This window comes from Protobothrops mucrosquamatus, unplaced genomic scaffold (assembly GCF_001527695.2).
Source record: "Protobothrops mucrosquamatus isolate PMUCROS unplaced genomic scaffold, P.Mucros_1.0 scaffold344, whole genome shotgun sequence".
Taxonomy (NCBI): domain Eukaryota; kingdom Metazoa; phylum Chordata; class Lepidosauria; order Squamata; family Viperidae; genus Protobothrops; species Protobothrops mucrosquamatus.
The window spans coordinates 1,014,314-1,037,099 of NW_015386681.1; the positions used below are offsets into that span (position 1 = coordinate 1,014,314).

Genomic DNA, 22,786 nt, shown 5'->3' on the forward strand with positions numbered 1-22,786 from the left:
GGTGAATGCTCCAACACTGGAAGTTTTAAAGAAGAAACTGGACAGCCATTTGTCCGAAATGGTCTAGGGTTTCCTGCCTGAGCAGGGGGTTGGACTAGATGACCTCCAAGGTCCCTTCCAACTTTTATCATTATTAGTATTAGTATTATTATTATCTTCTAACATAAGAAGTGGAGGAAATAGGAAGGTGGCTAACAAGGGCGGGCAAAGGAATTGTACCCACAGGGTATGGTGTAAAAAAAATAATGATCCAATATTCCACTCAGCGATGCAGTTAAATCTGGGGGTTTTTTTTGTAATGTGCAGCCACAAAAACGTAACACAGTTTCTGTTGCGCCGTTGTGGCCCCATCTGGACTTTTTTGACCGTACCCTGGTGGAAAGGGGGGCCACTATGCTGGAGAAGAACAGCCAAGCCACGTGATCTGGGCAGGAAGACGCTGAGAACGCGCCACCGCAAGGACTTTGCGCAAGGCACCGTTTCGCTTGCGAATCCAACAAGCCGGACATCCCAAAGGGAAGCCAACTCGGTTCACACACACAACACGCCGAACCTGGTTACGGAAAACCCACCAGGACTTGGCTCTGACTCTGAGCTGCCAAAAAAAAAAAAATTAACTGGGATTCCACCTTGGCTAAGAAGGTACATGGCTAGTGCAGAAAGGGACTTTATGAAAGTGTCAACAACGGATTTCCAAGCTGGTGGTTCCTCCTACATAACCCTACTACCCCTTTCCCAAACGAAATGCTGACCTATAGATTTGGGGCAGGGTCAGCAACCTCCTGACCAGCCCCGGGGAGTCTTAAAATGAACCAGGGAGGGCCTAGCAGTGCAACATGGGAACTAGGTTACTGTTAACACAGCAGGTGCTTAAAAACCTTCCCAAGGATCTTGCAAAATCCCCGGGGAGTCTATGTGCCAAGTGACCCGTCGGTTTCTCCCTCTTCGCTTTCGAAATAAGGGGGGGGTCTTGCCTGGAAAAAAGAAGGGGAGGGGGTCAGCCAGGCCGGGCTGGCTGGTCTACCAAAAAGCAGAGGGTCAGAACCAACAAGGCATCCACATGAACGAGCCCAGAGCGGCCCCCGTGGCCGCTCCGGCGAGGAGGCCCAGGGCCATCTGATCTCCGGAAACGCGGTGGGGGTCTTCGCGGATGATGACGTGCGTCGTTCCAGGGGCTGCAAGGAAGAAAGGGAGGAAAAATGCATCAGCGCGCATGGAGAGGTTTTGACTGGAAATTCGCGAATGGTCCAAAAATTGGAACAGGTGATCCACTTAACGACCGCAATTGAGCTCAAAATTCCTCTTGCTAAGTGAGGCTTTTGTTAAGCGAACTTTGCCCCCTTTTATGACTTTCCTTGCCACCGCTGCTAAGTGACTCTTTGCAGTTGTTAAGTTAGCAATAATAATAATAATAATAATAATAGTAAAGTTGGAAGGGACCTTGGAGGTCATCTAGTCCAACCCCCTGCTCAGGCAGGAAACCCTATACCATTTCGGACAGATGGCTGTCCAGTCTCTTCTTAAAAACTTCCAGTGTTGGAGCATTCACCGATTCTGGAGGCAGGTGGTTCCACTGGCTAATTGTTCTAACTGTCAGGACGTTTCTCCTTGTCAGAAGGTTGCCAAAGCGGATCGCGTGACCCTGGGACACGGCGACCGTCATAAATAAGAACTAGTTGCCAGCTTCTGAATTTTGATCGCGTGACCGCAGGGAGGCTGCGACGGTCGTTACTGTGAAAAACGGTCATAAGTCACTCTTTTCAGGGCTGTCGTAACTTTGAACAGTCGCTAAATGAACTGTTGTAAATGGAGGAGAGCCTGTAATTGATTTTTTTTTAATCTCCTTTTGTTGCATCTACGGCAATACCCGATTTGGCCACCAGATGTCCCTCCAGCCCTCAAGATGTGTTCAGCCGGGAGGAATGGCTGATTTGGGAGAAATTGGAATTTAATCCAGGCCAGCAACTTCTTAGTGAATTTAAGGTGGGTGGACTTCAACTCCCAGAATTCTGTGCATTTCTTAGTCCTACACCAGGGAATTCTGGGAGTTGAAGTCCACAAGTCTTAAAAGTTGCCAGGTTTGGAGACCCTTGGCCTCCAGGCCACCACTTCTCAGTGAATTTAAGGTGGATGGATTTCAATTCCCAGAATTCTGTGTGTTTCTCAGGCTGGGGAATTCTGGGAGTTGAAGTCCACAAGTCTTAAACGTGCCAGGTTTGGAGACCCTTGACCATCAGCTGAAGAAGGTAACATTGGTCCAGACAGCCGGGCAAAACACAGTTTCTCTGGCCCTACCATGTGAAATGGCCATGGGTTTCCTGCCCGAGGCAGGGGGTTGGACTAGAAGACCTCCAAGTTCCCTTCCGACTCTTGTGATTCTGTAATGTTTGTATTCTCACAAAGATGGTAAGGAAACTTAAGGAGAAATTTCCTGACGGCGAGGACAATCGATCAGTGGAACGAGTTGCCTTTTGTGGACTGTGAATCCTGCAACCCTGGAGGTTTTGAAGAAGAGGCTGGACAGCCATTGGTCTGAAAAAGTAATGGGTCTCCTGCTTGAGCGGGAGGTTGGGCTAGATGACCTCCAAGGTCCCTTCCAACTCTGTGATTCTGTTAAACTGCCGTGTTTGGAGGACCGGCAGTGCCAACGAAGGCTGATAAGGGCTCCAGGCTAGAAACCAGGAGACGGTGAGTTCTAGCACTGAGCTCCAGCAACCGGTGACGAGAAAGCTCGTAAAACGGGGCAAAACCTGCTTAACGCCTGTCTCGCTTAGCAACGGAAATCTTGGGCTCAGTTATGGCCGTTAAGTCAAGGGCTACCTGTAATCGGATTCCTTCTTTAAACGTCTACTGGGAGAGGGCGCTGGCAGACCTACCGATATACGGGTTGCCGTGATAATCCGAGCTGACGTACATCGCCTGGTACGAGTCCAGGGGTACCGTTTGGTAGTAGTCGTCGTAAGGGTCGTAGAGGTGAACCTGGAAGACAGAAGGACACCCCAAGGTCGGCACCTGAGAGCCCAAAGCGAGTCGGGTCCCCCTTGGGCTGCGGACACAGAATTGGGAGGGCTCCTAGAGGTCATCAAGTCCAGCCCTCTTCCCGGGCAGGATTCCCTACTACACCATCCCTGTCAGCCCTTCACAAGATAAACCAAACTTGCAAACCAAAGGCAGACCGGTTAATGGCACCTGAAGAAGGCAGGACAAGAAGCAACGGATGGAAACTGAACAAAGAGAGAAGCAACCTAGAACTAAGGAGAAATTTCCTGATAGTGACAACAATTGACCAGTGGAACAGCTTGCCACCAGAGGTTGTGGCTGCTCCATCGTTGGAGGTTTTTAAGACGAGATTGGACAACCATTTGTCTGAAATGGTATAGGGTTTCCTGCCTGATCAGGGGGTTGGACTAGATCAGGGGTAGGCCACCTTGGCTCTTTTATGACTCGTGGACTTCAACTCCCAGAATTCCTGAGCCAGCCATGCTGAGGGGAAAGGGAGAGGTTTCCAAGCTGAGCCAGGCTGGCTCAGGAATTCTGGGAGTTGAAGTCCACAAGTCATGAAGGGGTCATAGTTCCCCCATGCTGGCTCAGGAATTCTGGGAGTTGAAGTCCACAAGTCATGAAGGGGCCATAGTTCCCCCACGCTGGTTGAGGAATTCTGGGAGTTGAAGTCCACGAGTCATGAAGGGGCCATAGTTCCCCCACGCTGGTTGAGGAATTCTGGGAGTTGAAGTCCACGAGTCATGAAGGGGCCATAGTTCCCCCATGCTGGCTGAGGAATTCTGGGAGTTGAAGTCCACGAGTCATGAAGGGGCCATAGTTCCCCCATGCTGGCTCAGGAATTCTGGGAGTTGAAGTCCACCAGTCCTAAAAGAGCCAAGGTTGCCTACCCCTGCCCTAATCCCACTGGGACTCCTGGCTGGACACCCAATATTTGTTTTTCTTTCCAACGTCTCTTTATAAAATCAATCCAGCCTTCGAGACGTTTCTGCAACATTAGAAGAACTGCATTTATCGATCGGTAACCAGACGGGGCTGAAAATCAGAAAGTGACTCGGCAAAATTCGCAGGCTGGCTGGGGAAATGTGAGAGGCGAAGTGCCCAGGTCTTAAACGTTGGTCCGACTGAGAAAAGCTGAATGGCTCAAGATTGAGGTTTTCTGGCTGACGGTGCCAGCCCTCCCCCGTCTGCCTTGCCCTGGGTGCTCTTCCGCTTTCTCAATCTGGGGTGCCTCTTGGGGACCTCCTGCTGGCTCCCACGGAGGCCTTGACCAGGTTCACACATGCCTAGTCAGCCACTAGGAGTAGCAAATTAATTCAGTCCCTCTGAAAATGGCATTCAATAAAATCCCTTCTAGCCCTGAAGATGTTCCCTAGTTGGGTCATGAAACGTCTGCAAGAAAACAAACTCGGAGAGCACCATGGACCCCCATAGTTGTCGTCGTCGTCGTCGTCGTCGTCGTCGTCGTCGTCGTCCTCCTCCTCCTCCTCCTCCTCCTCCTCCTCCTCCTCCTCCTCCTCCTCCTCCTCCTCTCCACAATCCCCCACTCCCTTCTAGCACTGATGAAGCTACCTAGTTGGGTCATGAAACGTCTGCAAGAAAACAAGCTCAGAGGACACCATGGACCCCCATAGTCGTCGTCGTCGTCGTCGTCCTCCACCTCCTCCTCCTCCTCCTCCTCCTCCTCCTCCTCCATCCCCACTCCCTTCTAGCACTGATAAAGCTACCTAGTTGGGTCATGAAACGTCTGCAAGAAAAACTCAGAGAGCACCATGGACCCCCATAGTCGTCATCCTCCTCCTCCTCCTCTCCACAATCCCCACTCCCTTCTAGCACTGATGAAGCTACCTAGTTGGGTCATGAAACATCTGCAAGAAAACAAACTCAGAGGACACCATGGACCCCCATAGTTCTCCTCCTCCTCCTCCTCCTCCTCCTCCTCCTCTCTGCAAACCCCTCTTTTCTAGCACTCATGATGTAATCTAGTCAGGTAAGGAAATGTCTGCAAGAAAACAACCAAGCTCAGAGAGCACCAAGGACCCCACAGTCCTCCTCCTCCTCCTCCACATCCACCCCCTTCTATCCCTGATGATGTTACCTAGTTGGGTCACGAAACGTCTGCAAGAAAGCAATCCAGCTCAGAGAGCACCGAGGACCCCCCAGTTCAACCCTGAGCTACTGTCAGAGCATTCAATAATGTTCAGCTACCCCCCCCCTTCAAGACAAGGCCGTAAAGGAGACTCACCTGGGTTGCTTTCGCTTCCAAAATGGCCATCTTCCAGGCTCTGTGGACAAAAACAGGAAAATCAATTCAGCCCGAAGGGGAAGGAGGGATTTTAAAGCCCTCTCCTATCCGTGGCTTTCCTACAATTCCCTGCAAGAATAAACTATGGAAATCTTGCAGGAGGTTCCTGCAAGTTCCAAGACCGGCAACTGACTCACGTTTAGGACGGTTGCAGTGTCCCTGGGGTCACGTGATCCCCATTTGCGACCTTCTGACACAGAGACCCCCAACCTTTGGGGCACCAGGGACCATTTCCGTGGAGAAAGGTTTTTTCACAGACTGGAGAGTGCGTGCTGCCTGCATTCCACGGATGGGGCTTCGGTTGTTTGTGCCGACCAGTTGTTGGCATGCCGTGGACCGGTACCGGTCCACATACCGGGGGGTTGGGGACCCTTGTTCTAACAAGCCAAGTCAATGGGGGAAGCCAGTTTCGTTTAACGACCGTGTTACTAACTTAACCACTCCACTGATTCACTTAGCAACGGTGGCAAGGAAGGTTATAAAATGGGGCAAAATTCACTTAACAGTGGTCTCACCTAGCGACAGAAATTTGGGGGGGTCAAATGTGATCGTAAGTCGGGGAGTCTGGAACATGTTTCTCAACATGGCAACTTGAAGGAGTAATAATAATAATAATAATAATAATAATAATAATAATAATAATAATAATAATAATAATAATAATAATAATATAAAAAAAAAACATCTGCCTATCCCAGGTCCTTGGAAAGGACTCGATAGGTAGACAAAAATGCCAAATCCAGTCTGAACGTCTGGCTGACTGTGTGATGATCAATAATAATAATAATAATAATAAAGTTGGAAGGGACCTTGGAGGTCATCTAGTCCAACCCCCTGCTCAGGCAGGAAACCCTATACCATTCCAGTCTTTTCTTAAAAACCTCCAGTATTGGAGCATTCACAAAATCTGGAGGCGGGTAGTTCCACAGGTCAATTGTTCTGACTGTCAGGAAGTTTCTCCTTAGTTCCAGGTTGCTTCTCTCCTTGATGAGTTTCCATCCGTTGCTTCTTGTTCTGCCTTCAGGCGCTTTGGAGAATAGCTTGACGCCCCTCTTCTTTGTGAACATCAACTCCCAGAATCCCCCTGCCGGCCTTGATGGAGGGAGCAAGCGAGAATCTGAGCTGGAAAACTCCTGGGCTCGTGACGGTTTCCATGAGGGTGGAAAGTCTTCCTCAAATCAGACCGGGTACTTCCGTGAAAGGGGAGGTGGGAATGTAACTTTTGCCCCTCTCTGTGACCTAGCTGGGAGCTCTCCTAGAGGGAGATTATCTTAATCCTGGCTCCTTCGTGACCTCAAGGTCACCCGTGGCTGTCAAACCATCTTGAGTCATAAGTCTAAGCAGGATTAGCCGGGATGTCAGCCTGCCATCTCCGGTTAGTCCTGGAGGGTGATCAGCATGCCAAGATCCCTTTAGCTGCAGAGACTAATGCGCTGAAGAAGCTCAGAAGGGACACTTGGAACTGAGAATAGAATAGAGCTGGAAGGGACCTTGGAGGTCTTCTAGTCCAGCCCCCTGCTCAAGCAGAAGAACCTACACCATCTCAGACAGGTGACTGTCCAGCCTCTTCTTCAAAACCTCCAGTGATGGAGGCACCCATGATTTCTGGTGGCAAGCTGTTCCACTGGTTAATTGTCCTCCCTGTTAGGAAGTTTCTCCTTAATTCCAGGTTGCTTCTCTCCTTGATCAGTTTCCATCCGTTGTTTCTCGTCCTGCCTTCAGGCGCTTTGGAGAATGACTTGACCCCCTCTTCTTTGGGGCAGCCCCTCAGATACTGGAATTCTGCTATCATGTCTCCCCTATTCCTTCTTTTCTTTAGACTGGCCAAACCCAAGTCCTGCAGCCGTTCTTCATATGTTTTAGTCTCCAGGCCTTGGATCATCTTAGTTGCTCTTCTCTGAACTTTTTCCAAACTCTCAACATATAATAATAATAATAATAATAATAATAATAATAATAATAATAATAATAATAATAATAATAATAATAATAATGATGATGATGATGATGATGATGATGATGATGATGATGATGATGATGATGATGATAAAGTTGGAAGGGACCTTGGAGGTCATCTAGTCCAACCCCTTGCTCAAGCAGGAGACTCAATACTATTACAGACAAATGGCTTTCCAGTCTCTTCTTAAAAACTTTCAGTGTTGGAGCATTCACCGCTTCTGGAGGCAGGTGGTTCCACTAGTTAATTGTTCTAACTGTCAGGAAGTTTCTCCTTCATTCTAGGTTGCTTCTCTCTTTGGTTAGTTTCCATCTGTTGCTTTCTGTCCTGCCCTCAGGCGCTTTGGAGAATAGCTTGACTCCCTCTTCTTTGGGGCAGCCCCTGAGATACTGGAAGGCTGCTATCATGTCCCCCCTCGTCCTTCTCTTCATTAAACTAGACATACATGGTGGTTAAGGCGCCAGACTAAAAAGCCAGGGGCTGTGAGTGCCAGCCCCGCCTTAAACATAAAAAGCTTCTGGGTGACTTTGGGCCAATCACTAGGAGACTGGGAGTTCTAGTCCCACTTAGGAATGAAAGTGGCTGGGTGACTTTGGGCCAATCACCAGGAGACGGTGAGTTCTAGTTCCTCACTAGCCATGCAAATCGGCTGGGTGACTTTGGGCCAATCACCAGGAGACGGTGAGTTCTAGTTCTGCCTTAGGAAAGAAAGCCGGCTGGGTGACTTTGGGCCAATCACCAGGAGACGGTGAGTTCTAGTCGCACCTTAGGAATGAAAGCCGGCTGGGTGACTTTGGGCCAATCACCAGGAGATGTGAGTTCTAGTTCTGCCTTAGGCATGAAAGCCAGCTGGGTGACTTTGGGCCAATCACCAGGAGATGTGAGTTCTAGTTCTGCCTTAGGCATGAAAGCCAGCTGGGTGACTTTGAGCCAGTCATCCTCTCTCTCAGCCTAACCCACCTCAAAGGGTAGATGTTGTGGTAAAAAACAGGAAGAGGAAGCATATTAGTTATGTTTGCCACCTTAAGTTATATATAAAATCTAATAATAAATAAATAAAAACTAAAAAAACCCATTTAATAATAACAACAATAATAACAATAACAACAACAACAACAACAAAACAACAACAACAACAACAACAACAACAACAACAACAACAATAATAATAATAATAATAATAATAATAATAATAATAATAATAATAATAATAATAATAATAAAGTTGGAAGGGACCTTGGAGGTCATCTAGTCCAACCCCCTGCTCAGGCAGGAAACTCATGACCGGTCCTTGGGTGTGACCACTGCTTTGCAGATGGATCACGAGCGGTTTCAGAAATGTCGAGGTGATATGACCGAAACCCCACCCGTCACAAAAAGGGGTCAGGGCTTCAGCCACCTTGATTTTTCTGACCCTTCTTGGAAGACCTGCGCTTCCCACAACTTACAACGCATCGTCTTCGCTCTCAGCGCACAGCATGGTCTTGGGCCCATCTCTTTGCACAACGCACATCAGGCACTCCCGGGTTTTCCCTTCCGGAGGCTGGATATCTATAAAGACAGGAGAGGAGACATAAGCAGAGAGCCGGCCGGCGGTTTTCTTTCTATTTCAATAACAGGTTTCTAGACCTCAAGGGGATTGTGGTTAAACAAGACACTCCACGGGACTTCCCCCCCCCCAATCTTGCCTGCTCTTCATTAAAGCTGGGTGGGAAATGCCGATCAAAACATGTCATAATATTATTACGAATAATATTTCATTTTCATTTCTTTGTTTTAAATATGTTGTGAGCCGCCCTGAGTCCCGTCGGGAGAAGGGCGGGATATAAATTAAAATAAATAAAATAAAATAAATAAAATAAATAAATTTCTGTGCCTGGGATCAGCATCGGACTCCCAACAGTCTCAGAATGAATTAGGGATAATTTTCATACAGGTCCCTGCTTAAAAAAACTGCAGAAAACACCCCCAGGGCGACGGGGTTGGACTGCATGACCTCCAAGGTCCCTTCCAACTTTATCATTATTATTATTATTATTATAAACACAAGCCAGTTGCCTGGAACACTGCAAGCGTCATAAATGTGAGTCGGTGGCCGAGCATCCATTTTGATCCGGTGACCCTGGGGACGCTGCGACGGTCGTAAGTGTGAATAATGTTCACGTCCCTTTTTTCCAGTGCCGTCGTAACTTGGAATGGTCACTAAATGGACTGTTGTAAGTTGAGGACTCCCTGCAGTTTTAAAAATAAAAGTTGCCGTTGTCGTAAGGTGGGTGGGTGTTTTTTTAAAGCAAAGAACGCCTAAATATCTCTGAAGTGATCCTAGTTGTCTGTTGCAACCCAAGAGAGTCAGCGCATAATTAGGACCTCGGGGAAGAGTTGTCAAAGTAACTCTTGAGTTGTGGAGTCACAGTGAAACAAACAGCACCAGATTAGGCAGCCTTGGCGGATGCCCCAGGGGACACAACAAAACTCAAACAAAAGCTGCCATACTGACCCCGGAGGGCCAAAACCTTCGTCTGTGTGATACACAACAACACAGAGGACACAACAACGCAGAGGCTTGTTGCCTCCCAGGAAAAGATTCCAGGATGTTCGTTCAGAGAGGATGAAAAAACAAGACGTGAGCTCTTTCCAAAATCCAGACGCTTGAAGATGTGGCAGGAGAGCAGTTTATAATAATAACAATAATAATAAAGTTGGAAGGGACCTTGGAGGTCATCTAGTCCAACCCCCTGCTCAGGCAGGAAACCTTGCACTATTTCAGACAAATGGCTGTCCAGTCTCTTAAAAACTTCCAGTGTTGGAGAATTCACAACTTCTGGAGGCAGGTGGTTCCACTGGTTAACTGTTCTAATTGTTTGCAAGGACGGTTTGCAGGAACGAGCTTGGGAGACAGGAGGCAGAGCGGCAAGCTACACAACAGGCGGAGAAGAGACAGCTGAGCCTGCAGCAGAAATGGAGGTGTGACAAAAAGGGACCCTCCGTAGTGTCTTGAGCTGTAAAGGGGAGGGGGGGATGAAATGTATTTTCAAATATACCCTCCAATCCTGGGTTGCATAAACAGAGGCATAGAATCAAGATCACGCGAGGTATTAGTACCGCTTTATAAAACCCTAGTGAGGCCACACCTGGAATACTGCAGCCAATGTTGGTCACCATATCACAAAAAAGATGTTGAGAGTTTGGAAAAAATTCAGAGAAGAGCAACTAAGAGGATCCAAGGCCTGGAGACTAAAACATACGAAGAATGGCTGCAGGATTTGGGTTTGGCTAGTCTAAAGAAAAGAAGAATTAGAGGAGACATGATAGCAGTGTTCCAGTATTTGAGGGGCTGCCACAAAGAAGAGGGGGTCAAATTATTCTCCAAAGCACCAGAGGGCAGGATGAGAAACAAGGGTTGGAAACTAATCAAGGAGAGAAGCAACCTGGAATTAAGGAGAAACTTCCTGACAGTGAGGACAATTAACCAGTGGAACTGCTTGCCACCAGAAATTGTGGGCGCTCCATCACTGGAGGTTTTTAAGAAGAGGCTGAAATCAATCAATAATCAATCAATCAATCAATCAATCAGAATAGAGCTGGAAGGGACCTTGGAGGTCTTTTAATCCAACCCCCTGCTCAAGCAGGAGACCCTATACCATTTCAGTCCAGTCTCTTTTTGAAAGTCTCCAGTGATGGAGCGCCCACGATTTCTGGAGGCAGGCTGTTCCACTGGTTAATTGTTCTCACTGTCAGGAAATTTCTCCTTAATTCCAGGTTGCTTCTTTCCTTGATTAGTTTCCATCCGTCGTTTCTGGTCTTGCCTTCTGGTGCTTTACTTAATGAAAAAGATGTATCTCTACCATATAAGTCCTAAGCCATTTAGAGGTTTAAAGGACAGTGTATCAAGACCTTAACTGGGATAGGATCTCCTGCTTGAGCAGAGGGTTGGACTAGATGACCTCCGAGGCTCCTTCCAGCTCTATTCTATTCCTATCGGGCAGCAAAGCAAGATGAACAAACGGCTATGAGGTTATTGGATGGTGTCCATCAATTTCCTGTAATTCTCTCTCTCTCTCTCTCTCTCTCTCACACACACACACACACACACACACACACACACAAAGGAAGGAAGCAAGAATTAGCTGGAGGCTGGCAGAAAACTGGCCACTGTTCCTTTAGCACTGCTGGCAGTTGTGTTGGTGTCAAATGAAATGATCCTCTGTTTCGACTTGCTGTGTCCCTCCATTGTGTAGGAAGAGGACATTTGGGGTGATTCAGCCCCGCACTGCCAGGACTACAGGAGAAAAGAATGCAAGGTTTTCAAGAAGAGATTGGACAGCCATTTTGTCTGGAATGGCCAAGGGTCTCCTGCTTGAGCAGGGGGTTGGACTGGAAGACCTCCGAGGTCCCTTCCACCTCTATCCTGATGGAACCTTGGTCAATGCCAATGGGTGTTCAAGGGATGCTCCAGATGTTCTGAGATGGCACCCAAGCACTTATCGCTGCCGGTTCTGCCTTAGTTTTCTTTTGCAGCCGTCATTCTCTTTGCATTTGCAGAGTCTTCGCATTTTGTGATTTTTCTCCAGTTCTTTCTCTTCTCTTCTGCTGTCTCCAGGCACGGCCCCATCCACTATCCAGATTATCCAGTACCGATAATAATAATAACAGGCTCCATGGGGGCAATCCCAAAACATCTGGAGCAACACTTGAGCATCATAAAGAAGAGACTGGACAGCCATTTGTCCTAAATGGTATAGTGTTTTCCTCCTTGAGCAGGGGGTTGGACTAGAAGACCTCCAAGGTCCCTTCCAGATTTGCTCTATTCTATTCTATTCTATTCTATTCTATTCTATTCTATTCTATTCTATTCTATTCTATTCTATTCCATTTATTTTCTCCTCCTCCTCCTCCTCCTCCTCCTCCTCCTCCTCCTCCTTCTTCTTCTTCTTCTTCTTCTTCTTCTTCTTCTTCTTCTTCTTCTTCTCCTCTTCCTCCTCCTCCTCCTCCTCCTCCTCCTCCTCCTCCTCCCCCCCCTCCTCCTCCTCCTCCTCCTCCTCCTTCGAGGGGCTGCCAGAAAGAAGACAGGGCCAACGGCTACCTGTATGTGTGACTTAGAAAACCAACTGCAGGGGTTTTAAAGAAAAGAAAATGGAAGAGCTGTTTTGTCAGAGCATTGCCCAGCCGGTCTCCAAATGAAGTCAGAGGCCACTGACGTGAACTTGCAGTTTTGTATAAGTAAATATATTTAGCATCTGTTATTTACAGCAAACTAGATAAGTCAGGCTAACAGGAGCCTCATGAGGTAAACCAACACAGCAGGAGCTTCGTGAGGTAAATTACAGAGCACACAGAAGAAAAAGGCGGGAAAATGGGAACCTCCCCCTCCACACCCACAACAACCAATCACAGGACAGATTGCCTCACGCAGGAGCCAGCCTCTCCAACCAATCAACTACAATTGGCTGTTCTGGCTGACTGCACATACAGACGCACAGACATAGACACAGACACACACACACACCGCTCTTATCATGTTTGCTTCTGTGGTGGTCTCCCCACAGCCTTGAGGACTAGAAACTTAGTTTAAGAATAAAACAATGAGCTTTCATTCTGGTGTTTGTCAAAAGGATCCAGTTGGCAATCCCAAACCTACGCACCCCGGCATTCACGGCCTGTCCTGACGTCTCGACAGTTGGATCTAATGTTAATTCTTCCGTCCATTTCACGGCCGGTATCATCTTGGTAGTAGACGAGGCTGCCATCCGCCCACAGCACGAACCAGTTCCTTTTCCAGCGTCGCAGAATAGAACCTGCACAGGCCGGGGGGGGGGGGAAGAATTAAGAAAAATAGTACAGGTAGTCCTCGACTTATAACCGTTCATTTAATGACCAAAGATACAACGGCACTGAAAAAAGTGACTTAGGACCGTTTTTCACACTTATGACCATTGCAGTCACGTGATCAAAATTCAGACGCTTGGAAACCAACTCGTATTTATGACGGGCTGCAGGGCCCCGGGATGATGTGATCCGCTTTTGCGACCTTCCGACAAACAAGGCCAATGGAGGAAGCCAGATTCACTTAAGATCCGTGGCAAATGGCACAAACCTCACTGAACAAATGTCTCGCTTAGCAACAGAAACGTTGGGCTCAGTTGTGGTCATAAGTCAAGGACTACCTGTATTTACGACGGTTGCAGTGTCCTGGGCTCATGTGATTCCCCTTCTGCGACCTTCCAACAACCAAAGGCAACGTGGAAGCCGGATTCACTTAACAACCGTGTTGGTATCTTAACAATGATTCATTTAACAACTGTGGCAAGGAAAGTAAAAAAAATGGGGCAAAACTCATTTAACAAGGCCTCGCTTAGCAACAGAAATTTTGAGCTCAGTTGTGGTCGTATGTCGAGGACTACATCTACATCCTTGTGAATCAACTCTTTAGCATATATGTTATTATCCTTCAATGCTTTAAGCACTTTAAAAGCTTGGATAGGCTGAGTAATCGCACAGACACGATTCCAAAGCAGCTTAATTGTTCTCCTTTGGTACAATTTATCATTATTCTATTCTGTCATTTCCTCTTTGGATTTAGGCAGCCGCCCACGGGTGACAAAACTCTAGAAAGCTCCCAGACAACAAAAAAAAATAAGAAAACAAATTAAAAGGATTATAAAACAATCCAAAACAACTGAACTAAATGTGCCAGCCAAGGTGGCGCCATCAGAAATGCCAGTCCACATACAGGTGATCTTCGACTTAACAACCATTTGTTTAGTGACCACTTGAACTTACAACGGCACCGAAAAAAATGACTTAGGACCAGTGGTGGGATTCAAACAGGTGAACAACCAGTTCTCTGTGTGGATGCCACTTCCGGAAGTCCATTCTGAGCCCGGGCAACAAAAAATTAGCTACCAGTTCTGCCGAAGTGGTGCAAACTGGCTGAATCCCACCACTGTTTAGGACCGATTTCCATGCTTGTGACCATCACAGCATCCCCATGGTCACCGTGAGGAACGTGGTTTCTCAAGTATATTGCGGGCTTAAACTTGCTCCAGCCAAGAAAGAAAGGGCATACTTTGAAATGGCACGACCCAGTTCAAATATGACTGAATTTCGAGAAATATTTGCTAAAGCAAAACATATAGCTATTATCACAGGGGCTGGAATCAGTGCAGAGAGCGGTGTTCCAACTTTCCGAGGTGCAGGAAGCTTTTGGAGGAAATGGCCTGCACAAGAACTGGCTACCCCAGAAGCTTTTGCACGGAATCCCTCTAGGGTGTGGGAATTCTATCATTACCGCAGAGAATTAATGATGACCAAACAACCAAACCCCGCACACCTTGCCATAGCAGAGTGTGAGGCTAAGATAAGCAAGCAAGGCAGGAGTGTTGCAATCATCACACAAAACATCGATGAACTCCACAAAAGAGCAGGATCAAAGCATGTTTTAGAAATTCATGGTAGCTTATTCAAAACCCGATGCACCAGTTGTAGAAACGTTGTGGAGAATTACAACAGTCCAATCTGTCCTGCTTTAGCTGGAAAAGGTGCTCCAGATCCTGAAACTGAAGAAGCTACTATTCCTGTGGGAGATCTCCCTCGATGCGAACTGTGCAATGGCCTCTTGCGACCTCATGTTGTATGGTTTGGAGAAACTTTGGATTCTAATATCCTTACAGAGGTTGAAAAAGAACTTGAGATATGTGATCTTTGTTTGGTGATTGGAACTTCTTCTGTAGTATATCCTGCTGCTATGTTTGCTCCTCAGGTATCTGCCAGGGGAGTGCCAGTTGCAGAATTCAACATGCAGAGCACTCCAGCAACGGATAAATTCAGATTCCATTTCCCGGGTCCCTCTGGTACTACGCTGCCCCCAGCCCTTGCCTGTAAAGAAACTGAGATGACCTCTTGAATGTTTATGTAATCAGAATTCAAACACGTGGCAACTGACTCATATTTATGACGGTTGTGGTATCCCGGGTGTTTCATCAAGTACTCGATCCACTGGTAGATGTAGGCTGCTGGTTCCTCTAAGGCAGGGGTACCTGTACATTTTAACTGCTTTCTCTCCAAACTCCCGCCATTCTCTTCTTCTTCTCGTCTTTCCCGAGAACCTTCTGGGCATTTCTTTCCTAGCACGTTTTGATCGGAAGCCTGGAACGCAACGGTCGCCCACAGATGTGGGAAGCGAAGAAAGTGCAAATGTTGCAGAACCTCAGGGCCAACTTGTCATCCGACGCTTCGCGATTGGAGCCTTTGCATTGATTTTCCGTCTGTTCTTCTCCTAGGGGGTTTGGACCCCTTCCAGCTCCCCCATTTAAAACCCGTCGATTGACCCACGCAACCTCCGCATGGCTGCCCTGATCTGGTGCAGGGAGGGAGACTGCAGAGCTGAAGAATTTTGAAACTGAATTGGAATGCGTAATTCGGAAGGATGCAGATTTGGGGGGGAAATGCGTGAAAGGACCACGTCCGGGGTCTAAGGCTGGACTAGAACTCACCATCTCCTGGTGATTGGCCCAGAGTCACCCAGTTGGCTTTCATGTCTAAGGCGGGACTAGAACTCACTGTCTCCTGGTGATTGGCCCAAAGTCACCCAGCCGGCTTTCTTGCCTAAGGCGGGACTAGAACTCACTGTCTCCTGGTGATTGACTCAAAGTGACCCAGCTGGCTTTGATGCCTAAGGCTGGACTAGAACTCACCTTCTCCTAGTGATTGGCCCAAAGTCACCCAGCTGGCTTTCGTGCCTAAGGCGGGACTAGAACTCACCATCTCCTAGTTTCTAAGCCAGCACCTTCACCACTACATCAAACTTCCTCTCCACATCACTTTTGGACCAGTATTTGGACAGATGATTTACCACTGTCATCTTCTGGGATCTTTTCCCCTTTACTTCTCACCCTTCTGGAATTCCCATCAATCCGCCCATCCAAATACAAACCCCAGCTGTCTCTGCTTAGCTTTTGTGATCAGCAGTGCCCACCCCCCTCTTTGAGCCTCCCAAAGGACTCCATCACCACCCAGATGGGGAAAACCACCCTCGTGACGGACCTGATAAAAGAAATTCCGACTGAAATTGCACACTAGGAAATCCCCCAATTAACTTACTCTGTCTCCAGAGCCAGCCACATTTCAACAGAGCCATCTTTTGCTGAGTCTTTTTTCCTCCACAGAAGTATCTGGATCAAATAGAATAATAATAATAATAATAATAATAATAATAATAATAATAATAATAATAATAATAATAATAATAATAATAATAATAATAATAATAATAATAATAATAATAATAATAATAATTATTATTATTATAATAATAATAATAATAATAATAATGAGGAGGAGGAGGAGGAAGAAGAGGAAGAAGAGGAAGAAGAGGAAGACGAAGAAGAAGAAGAAGAAGAATCATTATTATTATTGCTTCTTGACTTCGAAGCAATAATGATGATGATGATGATGATGATGATGATGATGATGATGATGATGATGATGATAATAAAAGTTGGAAGGGACCTTGGAGGTCATCTAGTCCAACCCCATGCTCAGGCAGGAAACCCTATACCATTTCAGACAAATGGCTGTCCAGTCTCTTAGAATAGAATAGAGTTGGAAGGGACCTTGGAGGTCATCTAGTCCAGGGCTTTTCAACCAGTGGTAAGGGTACCACCTGTGGTACAGTGGCACCTGGCAGGTGGTACGCGACCATCCTAGAAAAGTGGTAGCGGGGGAGGGGAATGAGCTGAACCGGTGGCAGCACCGCACAAGCCTGAGCGAGAGACGGCTGGAGCTGCAGGGCTGTCAGGGCTCAGCGGAAGCGCCAGGATCAGCGCCAGGATCCAGCTGGAGCTCGGCGCTGATCCTGGTGCTTCTGCTGAGCCCAGAAGAAGCGCCGATCAGCTGGAATGTTGCAGCATCTCCAGGGTCTTGTGATTTACATTCAGATGTTTGGCAACTGATTCATATTTATGACGGTCCCAGTGTCCCAGTGTCCCAGCAGAGGGGGGGAATAAAAACCAAACACCCCCCCACCCCACCCCTGCTGCCAATCCTCAACAGAAATGCTCACAACAATGAAAACCTCGGACAGGAGGAAGAGCGCGGCCGGGCGGGCAGGCAGGGGTCTTGCTCGGCTGTGGCTTGGGGGGGGCACTTTTTTCAGGGCCATTGTAACTTCGAACAGTCACTAAGCGAACTGTTGTAAGTCGAGGACTACCTGTACTTTATCCCTTTTTTCCTTTTTTTTTTTTTTTTTGGTCATCAAGTTTTTGACACCTTGTTAGGCGACTGATGGTACTCGGATGTTGCCATATCCTGAAAGTGGCACAATGGGTGAAAAGGTTGAAAAGCCCTGGTCTAGTCCAACCCCCTGCTCAGGCAGGAAACCCTATACTATTTCAGACAAATGGCTGTCCCGTCTCTTCCTAAAAGCCTCCAGTGCTGGAGCACCATCACTGTGAAGAGAAGAGAAGAGAAGAGAAGAGAAGAGAAGAGAAGAGAAGAGAAGAATAAATGGAATGGAACGGAACAGAACAGAATAGAATAATAGAATAGAATAGAATAGAATAGAATAGAATAGAATAGAATAGAATAGAGTTGGAAGGGACCTTGGAGGTCATCTAGTCCAACCCCCTGCTCAGGCAGGAAACCCTATACCATTTCAGACAAATGGCTGTCCCGTCTCTTCTTAAAAGCCTCCAGTGCTGGGGCACCATCACTGTAATGGAGAATGAAGAGAAGAGAAGAATAAATGGAATGGAACAGAACAGAACAGAACAGAATAGAATAGAATAGAATAGAATAGAATAGAATAGAGCTGGAAGGGATCTTGAAGGTCATCTAGTCCAACCCCATGCTCAGGCAGGAAACCCTATACCCTTTCAAATGGCTGTCCAATCCTGAAAATAATTTGGTTTTTAGCAAGAGGTTTACACTGTAGTCCTACTGCCAGCTTCCGTGAGAAAATCGCGGTCACAGGGCTGCTAAATATAGACCCAAGTTCCTGCTAACCTGATCTCTCTCTCTCTCTCTCTCTCTCTCTCTCCCCCTCTCTCTCTCTCTCTCTCTCTCTCTCTCTCCCTCTCTCTCCTTTTTTTTAAACGTTCTTCCTGAATTATCCCCGTTATGTAAAATATTTCAAGGCAGCCCCAGAGAGAGATAATTCATACCCCTCGGTGGGATTTAGAGATTAGCGCTTGAATTTGTCTGGATCCGAAGCCCTCCGGTTTGTTGTTGTTATTGTTGTTGTTGTTCTCATTAGGAGAATCCCCGGAGATTCCTGAAAATTCTTTCAACTCGTTGGTTTTTTTTTCCTTCCCCAGGCTGGGTTTTTATGTTTGTTTATTTGTTTGTTCTTTTTTTTTTGCAAACATCCCTATTCTGGTTTTTTTTCAAAGTCTGTTCACATAATGCCCCCTGCCTGGGCTGTGTAAACACAGATTCAGGAACAGAAGCCAAAGGGGAGTAACACCACCCACCCGTTCCCCATTCAACCGCCAGATGAACGAGACTGTTTGAAAACATCTCCTTCTGCTATTCCGCCAAAACCACACAAAAGAGGCCTGGGATTGGTGCAAAATGCAAACAGGGCAGACCAAAACACCGCTTGATAATGCCTTGGTAAGGCCATACTGCATCCAGTTTTGGTTACCACAATGTAAAAAAGATGTTGAGACTCTGGAAAGAGTGCAGAGAAGAGCAACAAAGAGGATCAGGGGACTGGAGGCTGAAACATATAAGGAACGGCTGCTGGAATTGGGTACGTCTAGTTTAATGAAGAGAAGGACAAGGGGGGACATGAAAGCAGTGTTCCAATGTCTCAGGGGCTGCCCCAAAGAAGAGGGAGTCAAGCTATTCTCCAAAGCGCCCGAAGGCAGGACAAGAAGCAACGGATGGAAACGAATCAAGGAGAAAAACAACCTGGAACTAAGGAGAAACTTCCTGACAGTTAGAACAATTAGCCAGTGGAACTACCTGCCTCCAGAAGCGGTGAATGCTCCAACACTGGAAGTTTTTAAGAAGAGAACGGACAGCCATTTGTCCAAAATGGTATAGGGTTTCCTGCCTGAGCAGGGGGTTGGACTAGATGACCACCAAGATCCCTTCCAACTTTACTATTATTATTATTATAATTAATCAGTGGAACGGCTTCCCTTCAGAAGTTGTGAGTGCTCCAACACTGGAAGGTTTTTAAGAAGAGACTGGACAGCCATCTGTTTGAAATGAGTATAGGGCTTACTGCCTGAGCAGGGGGGTTGGACTAGAAGACCTCCAAGGTCCCTTCCAACTCTGCCATTCTGTTATTCTGACCCAGGTTTCTACAAGCCCCCAGGATAGGCCTGATTCGCATCCAGACCAGTAAGAGAAGGGAACAACCTCTGAGACCCAGCTTTGGAGTCGGGGGGGGGGGGGGCAGTCCCCAGCCTCTCCGTTGGCTTGGAGACAAATTGGGTCATTGGCAAACAGAAACTTGGGACTGCCCTGAAAAGCCAAATCTAGGAAGACCGTGGGGATATGCAGAGAATCTGCACTTAAGCCCAGAGTCAAGGCCGGGGGCACAAGGGTGCAGGACAAATATTAGGGGCACATGACAAATGTTAGGGGGACAAGGGGTGCACGAAGGGGAAGCAACCCCGTTTCTTAGCCCCGAGTGCCCAGGGGTTACCATCCAAGGGAGGAAGGCGCACACAGAGAGAGGTGCCTGGAAGGGACCCCGGCCGCTCTCCAAAGCCGGCGAGGGGAGACCCTTCGCCCCTCTTTCCCGACTCGCAAGGGGCTGCTTTGGGTCCCGCGACCGGCTAATCTCCCCCCCCCCGGTCCCCATTCACACAACCCCCCACCCCACTGCCCGCATTTGGGCCAGGCTCGCTGCGCTGCTGAAGCCGGGCAGAGGCGCAGATGATGCGTAAAGGCGCAGGGAGGGAGAAGGGCAGGCGGGTATCCCGGCCGCGGCGGGTCTCCTGGAGCCTCCCGGGCTTACCTGGGCTCGGGAGCCCCAGAGCGGGCTGCGCTACGGCTTCCTCCTCCTCTTCCTCGGCTGCCACCGCCGCTTCCTTTCCCGGCAGACCCGCCACGGAGCTGCAAGCGCCGGCGGAGCTGGCCTCCCCTCCGCGCCCGCCAGCTAGCGTTTGACGCGGCCTGCCGGGAGTTATGGGCTGGGCTGGGCTGGGCAGGGCAGGGCAGAGGCGGCGGGGCTGGCCTCCGTCTCTCCCCACGGGCCGGAGGAGGCGCCCGCGAGCGATCCAGGCAGCCCGGCGGACCCTGCGCTTCGCTGGGCTGGCTGGACGGAGCGCGCCCTCGCCAGGATGGGAGAGCCGGAGACGCCCAGCACCGTGCGCCCTTGGCACATGCCGGCCCCTCTGACCCATCATCCCCAGCCTGAGGAGGAGGCCGAGTCCCGTACCGGCTAGGAAAGGAGGGCAGCGAGATTCGATGCTCTGGTTCGCTTCTCATGGATTTACTGTAAGGGCGCGCCTCTATTCAATTGCAGAATAACAAGAGTTGGGAGGGACCTTGGGGGGTCTTCTAGTCCAACCCCCGGCTCAAGCAGGAGACCTTGTACCGTTTCAGACAAACGGCTGTCCAGTCTCCTCTTAAAAGTCTCCAGTGATGGAGCAGCCACAACTACTGGAGGCAAGAATAGAATAGAATAGAATAGAATAGAATAGAATAGAGCAGAGCAGAGCAGAATAGAAATACAGACTAGAAATAGAAATAGAATAGAATACAATGTGGAATAGAATAGAATAGAATAGAATAGAATAGAATAGAGCAGAGCAGAGCAGAGCAGAATAGAAATACAGACTAGAAATAGAATAGAATACAATGTGGAATAGAATAGAATGGAATGGAATGGAATGGAATGGAATAGAATAGAATAGAATGGAATAGAGCAGAGCAGAATAGAAATACAGACTAGAAATAGAAATAGAATATAATACAATGTGGAATAGAATAGAATAGAATAGAATAGAATAGAATAGAATAGGAGTAGAATAGAATAGAATAGAATAGAATAGAATAGAATAGAATCTGGAAGGCACCTTTGAGGTCTTCTAGTCCAGCCCCCTGCTCAAACAGGAGAACCTATACCATCTCAGACAGGTGGTTGTCTAGTCTCTTCTTAAAAACCTCCAGTGATGGAGCGTCCACGATTTCTGGTGGCAACTTGTTCCACTGGTTAATTGTCCTCACTGTCAGGAAATTTCTCCTTAATTCCAAGTTGCTTCTCTCCTTGATTAGTTTCCATCCATTGTTTCTGCTCTTGCCGTTTGCTGCTTTGGAAAATAAATTGACCCCCTCTTCTTTGTGGCAGCCCCTCCAATATTGGAAGATTGCTATCATGTCACCCCTAGTCCTTCTTTTCATTAAACTAGAGACATACCCAAATCCTGCAACTGTTCTTTATATGCTTTAGTCTCCAGGCCTTTAATCGTCTTAGTTGCTCTTCTCTGCCCTTTTTCCAGAGTCTCAGCATCTTTTTTGTAATGTGGTGAGCAAAACTGGTTGCAGGATTCCAGGTGTGGCCTTACTAAGGCTTTATAAAGCGGTACTAATACTCCATGTGTTTCAGGTTCTATGGTTCCATTTGTACAAGCAAGGATTATATTAGCTTTTTAGGCTGCTACCGCAGCCAAAAATCTAGATGAATAGAGGTTGACTTTGAATAGTCCTTATCTAAAAAATTTTTTAATGTAAGGTTTGAAATTAAGCTGGAGGAAGCATCAAGGTCCCTGCTGCTCCATCTTTAAATCAAATATATAAGGATAATTCGAGTTGTTCCCTTGAGCAGACAAACCTCAATTGTGGATAGCATGTTTTTATCCACTCTGGGCTGGCGGCAAAGATCTTCGCTCAAAACGCAGCAGGGTGCCGCTTTCTACAGCAAAGACGAATTATTCATAAACATTTCCTTTCTTTCAGACTCTGCCAAAATCCGGGATCACTGGTTGCATTGGCAGGGATAGAAAATGGGGGCTACATTTAATAATAACAATAACAACAACAACAACAATAATAATAGGAATAGAAAGACTGTGGCAAAGGCAAGCAAGGGTAGTACCAATAGTAATAGGCGCCTTGGGTGCAATTCCAAAACAACTGTAGCACCACTTGAATACCATCATCGGCATTGACAAATTCGCCATTAGTCAATTGCAAAAGGCGGCCTTACTAGGAACTGCTTCCATCCTGCGACGAGATCTGTAATACCATCAAATGTCCACATCTGCCTATCCCAGGTCCTTGGGAAGGACTCGATAGGTAGACAAAAATGCCAAATCCAGTCTGAACATCTGGCTGACTGTGCGATCAATAATAATAATAATAATAATAATTATGATGATGATGATGATGATGATGATGATGATGATGATGTTGGAAGGTACCTTGGAAGTCATCTAGTCCAACCCCCTGCTCAGGCAGGAAACCCTATACCATTTCAGACAAATTTAAGATGATGCACCAGCAACAGGCTAACTACGTCTAGCTTTGGAATCTTTGGCCGGTTTCTGCGGAAAGGAGACCACAAGGAA

General features: G+C 47.5%; 2 protein-coding genes across 2 annotated transcripts; one reads left to right on the plus strand and one right to left on the minus strand.

The window, feature by feature from the left end:
* Nucleotides 1-1,038: 1,038 nt before the first annotated feature.
* Nucleotides 1,039-16,398, minus strand: PLEKHB1 (pleckstrin homology domain containing B1). The gene is made up of 6 exons (XM_015815504.1): nt 16,362-16,398; nt 12,905-13,057; nt 8,711-8,813; nt 5,246-5,285; nt 2,877-2,979; nt 1,039-1,175 (listed from the first exon to the last, which is right to left on the minus strand). Exons 1-6 carry the CDS (start codon nt 16,396-16,398, stop codon nt 1,039-1,041), a joined length of 573 nt encoding a protein of 190 aa, XP_015670990.1.
* On the plus strand, nt 14,251-15,168 carry LOC107287021 (NAD-dependent protein deacylase sirtuin-5, mitochondrial-like). The gene has a single exon (XM_015815471.1). It carries the CDS (start codon nt 14,251-14,253, stop codon nt 15,163-15,165), a length of 915 nt encoding a protein of 304 aa, XP_015670957.1. The 3' UTR covers nt 15,166-15,168.
* Nucleotides 16,399-22,786: the final 6,388 nt, after the last annotated feature.